Consider the following 7,430-nt stretch of genomic DNA (forward strand, 5'->3'; position numbering starts at 1 on the left):
TTTAATATTTATTTGTTAAATTTTTATATTAGATGGCTTCTTTTATGTATGTTAACATTTAAACAATGATAAATAAACTGAAATTATAAAACATATTAACAAGTAAAATGAAATAAGATCAGGTAAAACAATAAAAGTTTTGAGTACTATATAAAAAGTAGCCTGCTATAGACAGTTGAATGTCTGTTTAGGGATCATCACAATAAAGTGTGTTAATAGATATTAAGCAGACAGTCTACTAATACTGTAAAGATTGGTAGTAGATGAGCAGTTGCAAAGTAACTTATAATTATACACATGCATAAAAACTGACACTACAACAACTGTCCTATTAGACAAACAACAACCTATGTTTTAAGCTTTAATTTAGTAGACTACATGTCTTTCTTTTACAGACTGAGACTAAATTTACCTTCCATAAAAACACAAACAATGCCTCTTAAATTTTACACAACTGAATAAAAAAGTATTTTTGTCCCTGTCGTTTTAAGATGATCTTTGCATTATGATCAGTAGGGGGCGACAGTTCATTATTTAAAATAAGAGAAAATCCTCTGCTGTTCTGCTTGTTATTATTTGCTCAACATATTTCGTTATGTACTGTAAGTTACTGTCTTGATTATTAATAATAATGTGACTGGAAAATGAAAAACCTCTTTATAAAAAGAAACTCACACATTGTCATTGACACAATTCATTTATAGATTAATGTTTGTTCTATTAAAAATATATAGCCTGTAAATAATTATATCGGGGGAAAAAATCACAAGCATTTGTTAAACCTGAATTCAAATTATTTCACCATACAGCCCGACAATTAAACTTTACGGAACTTTGTATGTAGTGAAAAGGTTCCACAAAGTTAAGAAATAAATAGTAGGCCTACTAATAAGACCAATTAAATGTTATTTGGAGAACCCATAATAGATCTTCACTGTGAAGAACCCTATTTAGCACTTTTATTTTTAAGAGCGTAATGGTAATAGCCAGTAGGCTTCAGAAGATTGGTTTAATCTTGGTGAAGGAAGATCTTTTCATTCCTGTAATCTGGATATACTCATGTACATATTCTTTTATGTGCTGACAGGCAAATGAACAGGTATAAGTTCAAGACTTGGTTAACAGAGGTCTGTTGGCAGGTCCTGTCCTGTATAATGATATCCCTTAAATTCCCTTTAAGCGCTTTTTGTCTGTTTTGGAGGGGGCGCGACGGTAATTACGCATTATAACTTTTGCGAAATAGACGCGACGAATTAACTGATCCATATTATACTAAAGTATTTTACATATTCATTAGGTTTGCGCAACTGGACGCGAGGTCTTTGGAATACGAATAAATGAATATGCATGAGTTGGGGAGGCAGTACGCCACAGAGGATTCTATGCGCCGCTGTTTGGATGGATGGATGGATGGATCCCTGTGTGGAAAGTGCAGGAGCAGCCAAACATAACCATACGAATATTTATATTTGCGTTTGTTTCCTTGGTAAAAGACCGGTGGATCTCTCTAGGATTGTTGCTAGAAAATAATTTAAAGGTGATAAAATATGTATTTTAGGGACAGGAGTTTTGAACTTTGGTAATCTGGAGTTTTGGAGAGTTTTGGAGATTTGGCAACCATGCCCGCGTAACCGTTCGACTGGTCTGCGCAAACATCTGCGCTGCGTGTCTGCGCAGGCGGGGAGGTTGAAAGCATGCCGATGCGCTGTCATTTCAAGGGGCGGGAATATACAAACAGTCCCGCGTGTATAAAACTCATGTGTCCAACACAAACTCTTGGAGACACGTGAAGCGCTCTAGACGTTGGACTTTTCATTCGCTTATCTGTCATCTGTGACTGCGTGACCCACCGTCAAAGAGGATCATGAGACCCGTGTCATTCTTCACCGTTGTGACTGTTTATCTCACCGTTTGCGGAGGAATCGCTGCGGATGCTCAGGCTGGATCTGTTTTAAGGAACTCCATCCGGCATCATCCCGCCGCATCCAGCCCGAGTGATGCAGTCAGCGCGAGCCCGCGCGTCACCGGCACCGCTGACAGCTACGTTCCGCCGGTACGTGGATGCTGAGACTTAAAGGACACATCAGTTTGCATTTAAACTTTAACCGTGTTGTTTTTAATATTCTGTGCGTTTTGTGATTATTTGTTGATAAAGAACTTTTAACATCCACAAGATGCAAAATAGGTTATTTGCAGAAATGCCATAAACATCCACCTTTGGTTACCCAATAAACCTTTTAGTCAAAGGTTTTTAAAGAACAAATTATTTTATTTTTATAGCCTGAAAAACTTTTATCCACTACAGGGAACCCATGTGCACTTGAATTGTTCTGTGGATATTAAAAGTTATTTTTGGAACCATTCAGCTTGACAAAGATTTTGGACCCTTAAATGCTAAAGTGCAGAACCTTTCTGTTGCACAAAAAGTTTATTGTAGCTGAAAAATGTTTTTCAGACTATAAAAAGATAGGAAAGAAATAGTTAAGAACTTTTTTTATGGAGAACCAAAAATGTACCTTCTATGGCATTGCCGCAAAGAATGCATTATAGCAACTTAATTTTTAAAGGGATAGTTCACCCAAAAAAAGAAAATTCTCTTATCATTTACTCACTATCATGTTGTTACAAACCTGTATAAATGTCTTTGTTCTGGTGAACATGAAGGAAGATATTTTCAGTAATGTTTGTAAACAAACCGTTCATGAGCCCTATTCACTTCCATAGTATTCTTTTGTCCTACTATGGAAGTAAATGGGGCTCATGATCGGTTCGTTGCAAACATTCCTGGAAATATCTTTACCAGAATAAAGAAATGTATACAGGTTTGTAAAAACATGAGAGTGAGAAAATGTTTATGTTTTGGGTGAACTATCCCTTAAGTGTATAAGCTATGGATTCTGGGAAGCTCTTTATTTGAGGCAATGTTAATAAATTGTATTATATATTCTTTCACAGTCACCGAACTGCTCGGTTGATTCTGAATGCAGGCTTGGTGAGTTTTGTAATGGTTCAAAGGGAGTCTGTCTGTCCTGTCGCAGACGGAGGAAGCGGTGTGCACGCAACGGGATGTGCTGCGCAGGAAACAAATGCATTAACGGTACAGAGCACTGATGTTTGGCCTCTAAGCCATTTTCATTTAATTTACTGCCGATAATCAGTGTAATTTTCTCACATGTATCCTGTTCTTTTCTCAGGTGTGTGCCAGCCTGCTGATACAGATGGCACTCAACAAGTTGGCAAAACAGATGCACCCACTGTAGCTGTAACACGCGGGCAGAACTTCACTATGGGGCAGCATCCTGACAGAAACACAATCACAAGACCACAGCACCCAATGAAAGGTGACAAATCCTCTCAGTCCCTTCATGTCTACTCTCTTCTTAGTCTCCTCTTTTTAGATCTCTTCTCTTTCTGTGCATTCTTTTCTTGTCTCTTATTTTCACATCTCTATTCAGTCTACTCTTGTCTTAGTTTCCTCTCTTGTCTCTTCTCAGTGTGTTCGAATATGCCTTCATGTCACTTTCTTTCATGTGTCTTTTTAAGTCTTTTATTTTCTTTTCAGTCTTTTCTTTTTATGTCTCATCTCAATCTCCGGTATTATGTCTCTTCACTATATATCTCATCTCAGTCTCTGGTTTTATGTCTCTTCTCTCCTTATGTCTCATCTCAGTTTCCTGTTTTCATGTCTCATCTCAGTCTCCTGTTTTTTATCTTACGTCTCATCTCAGTCTCCTCATGTCTCTCCTCTTCATGTCTCATCTCAGTCTCCTGTTTTATGTCTCTTCTATTTGTGTCTCATCTCAGTCTCTTGTTATATGTCTCCCCTCTTAATGTCTCATTTCAGTCTCCTGTTTCATGTCTTGCGTCTCATCTCAGTCTCCTGTTTTCATGTCTCATCTCAGTCTCCTGTTTTATGTCTCCTATTCATGTCTCATTTCAGTCTCCTGTTTTCATGTCTCATTTCAGTCTCCTGTTTTCATGTCTCATTTCAGTCTCCTGTTTCATGTCTCATCTCAGTCTCCTGTTTCATGTCTTACGTCTCATTTCAAGTCTCCTGTTTTATGTCTCCTCTTCATGTCTCATCTCAGTCTCCTGTTTTATGTCTCCTCTTCATGTCTCATCTCAGTCTCCTGTTTTATGTCTCCTCTTCATGTCTCATCTCAGTCTCCTGTTTTCATGTGTCTTCTCATTATGTCTTATCTCAATCTCCGGTATTATGTCTCTTCTCTCCTTATGTCTCATCTCAGTCTCCTGTTTTCATGTCTCTTCTCATCTCAGTCTCCTGTTTTATGTCTCCTCTTCATGTCTCATCTCAGTCTCCTGTTTTCATGTCTCATCTTAGTCTCCTGTTTTCATGTCTCATCTCAGTCTCCTGTTTCCATGTCACCTCTTCATGTCTCATCTCAGTCTCCTGTTTCATGTCTTACGTCTCATTTCAGTCTCCTGTTTTCATGTCTCATCTCAATCTCCTGTTTTATGTCTCCTCTTCATGTCTCATCTCAGTCTCCTGTTTTAATGTCTCTTCTCATCTCAGTCTCCTGTTTTATGTCTCCTCTTCATGTCTCATCTCAGTCTCCTGTTTTCATGTCTCATCTTAGTCTCCTGTTTTCATGTCTCATCTCAGTCTCCTGTTTTCATGTCTCATCTTAGTCTCCTGTTTTCATGTCTCATCTTAGTCTCCTGTTTTCATGTCTCATCTCAGTCTCCTGTTTCCATGTCACATCTCAGTCTCCTGTTTTATGTCTCCTCTTCATGTCTCATCTCAGTCTCCTGTTTCATGTCTTACCTCTCATTTCAGTCTCCTGTTTTCATGTCTCATCTCAGTCTCCTGTTTTATGTCTCATCTTCATGTCTCATCTCAGTCTCCTGTTTTATGTCTCCTCTTCATGTCTCATCTCAGTCTCCTGTTTTCATGTGTCTTCTCATTATGTCTTATCTCAATCTCCGGTATTATGTCTCTTCTCTCCTTATGTCTCATCTCAGTCTCCTGTTTTCATGTCTCATCTCAGTCTCCTGTTTTATGTCTCCTCTTCATGTCTCATCTCAGTCTCCTGTTTTCTTGTCTCATCTCAGTCTCCTGTTTTCTTGTCTCATCTCAGTCTCCTGTTTTCATGTCTCATCTCAGTCTCCTGTTTTCATGTCTCATCTCAGTCTCCTGTTTCATGTCTTACGTCTCATTTCAGTCTCCTGTTTTCATGTCTCATCTCAGTCTCCTGTTTTCATGTGTCTTCCCATTATGTCTTATCTCAATCTCCGGTATTATGTCTCTTCTCTCCTTATGTCTCATCTCAGTCTCCTGTTTCATGTCTCTTCTCTTCATGTCTCATCTCAGTCTCCTGTTTCATGTCTCTTCCCAGTCTCCTCATTCATGTCTCTTGTGTTTTTGAAAGCCTCCATTTGTGTCTGTGAATGTTGTTACGAATCTTCACCGGACTGACATCAGTGTCATTTTTCTCTCTCAGGTGGCGAGGGAGAGACGTGTTTGAGGTCCTCCGACTGTTTGGAAGGGCTGTGCTGTGCCCGACACTTCTGGTCACGAATCTGTAAGCCCGTGCTGACCGAGGGGCAGGTGTGCACGCGCCACAGAAGGAAAGGAGCTCACGGTCCGGAGATCTTTCAGCGCTGCGACTGCGGTGCCGGCCTGACCTGCAGAGGCCAGAGAGAGAAAGTAGGCAAAGAAACCAGAAACCTTCATACCTGCCAACCGCGCTGACCCTGCAGAACCGCTCTCTGCGCCACACACAGCACGCACGCACGCATGCAGACACACGTGCAGCTGCGACAAATGAAAACTGACTCCACGGAAGGATGCAAGATTTAAAGGACCGATCGTATTTCCCGAACGGTCGCAGAGAAACTGCACCGTATGGATGTTTCTATTGTACATTCTGCTGTTTAAGACTTTGTTTCCTGGATCATCACAAAAGGCAGATTGCTTTTGTTTCTCTTTATAAGGAACTTTTTTATTCTTCTTGCAGTAAATTACTGTATTGTAAATACGTAGTCAGAAATTGCACTTAACACTGAGCATATGGGTTATGTAAAAGTAGTATTTGATGATTCGCACGCACCGATATATTGTAAATGTGCAAACAGTACGGCATCGGTACTCTATTTTTTAATTTTAAGCAAACTGTAAAGATACTTGTGTAATTATTCAAATGTATTATTGAAGTAATATTAACAAATGATGGACTCTGTATTCTCTAGATGGGATTTTTCTGATCCAGACTGCCACAGCTGCAATCTAAAGAAACCACTTAGAGTTGTTTTTAATGTCTAATGTCTTACACTGTTTACCATATTCAACGGGTTAAAGTTCCAGCAACATCCAGACACATGAAACTAAACTTTGCAACAATACGCTATATATTGTGTAGCACTGTGTAGCATTCCATTTGTAAGTCGCTTTGGACAAAAGTGTTTGCTAAATGAATAAATGTAAATGTGAAAAATTATGCCTTCTTCATTCAATGCATAGGTTTCAGCTAAAAGACAAAGCGGTTGAGCAAACTGTGGGTTAAATAAGATGTTCATACAGCTTACACGTACTTGCATAACTGTCAACAGGTGTCCGAAAAACAGATTTTTAGGTACCTTTCAAATCAATATCAAATACTTGAACCACATCCCCGAAACAGAATATAAAAAGACGAAGATTAGATGAAAAAAACAAGCCATTAACTAACAGGACATTTTTGCCTCCACATTTTTAAAAATGTAAGGTGTTTTGCCCTGAACCCTACTTTATTTAAACACGCTGCTTTTAACTTTCTGACCCCTTGCGGAAGATATAATGACAAATAAACTCTGCTAAAGACACGAGATCCTCTGGATTAACATCCCTCTCTGCAGAAAAACACCTGACCACATGAAAGTCTTAATGGGTCCAAAACAGCAGGGAAGTACAAAGCCAACAGGAGAATATCAAACGAGACAGATCCCGAGGAAGTACAAGAGGATCGGCTTCAAAAAAACTTTGGTGTGTCTGGCTAACTTCTAATTAGTCCTGCAGTCAGGCTTGAATTGCAGGTTAATCATAGATATCTGACCCTTTAATTACTTTATTCTGCAGTCTGTTTGGCACGCAGGTAGCATGTATAGTTTAGTATAGAGCGATCTGGATTTACTGTGATGATGTGTAGCATTAGAAGTGCAGTCAGCATGTTGATGTCAGACTCTGAAATGCACCCAATCAATAAAATCCATCTACCTGAAAGAGGATAAATTAATATAATCCATACATCTATACATCCATACATTCGTCTATCCATATATCCTTTTATCTATCCATATATCTTTCAATTTATCCATCTAACTATCTATCTATTAGTGATGCACGGGTCGGGCTGGGGTGAGTGAAGAAATTGTCACTTTATTGTGGGGAGGGAGTATGTTGCAGTTGCTGGTTTCTATGGTTTATAAGCGTA

General features: G+C 39.1%; 1 protein-coding gene across 1 annotated transcript; it reads left to right on the forward strand.

Moving 5' to 3' along the window:
- The first annotated feature begins 1,704 nt into the window (after positions 1-1,704).
- On the forward strand, positions 1,705-6,401 carry dkk1a (dickkopf WNT signaling pathway inhibitor 1a). The gene is made up of 4 exons (XM_065297499.2): positions 1,705-2,053; positions 2,956-3,097; positions 3,195-3,341; positions 5,463-6,401. Exons 1-4 carry the CDS (start codon positions 1,865-1,867, stop codon positions 5,711-5,713), a joined length of 729 nt encoding a protein of 242 aa, XP_065153571.1. The 5' UTR covers positions 1,705-1,864; the 3' UTR covers positions 5,714-6,401.
- Positions 6,402-7,430: the final 1,029 nt, after the last annotated feature.

This window comes from Paramisgurnus dabryanus, chromosome 20 (genome assembly GCF_030506205.2).
Source record: "Paramisgurnus dabryanus chromosome 20, PD_genome_1.1, whole genome shotgun sequence".
NCBI classification, from domain to species: domain Eukaryota; kingdom Metazoa; phylum Chordata; class Actinopteri; order Cypriniformes; family Cobitidae; genus Paramisgurnus; species Paramisgurnus dabryanus.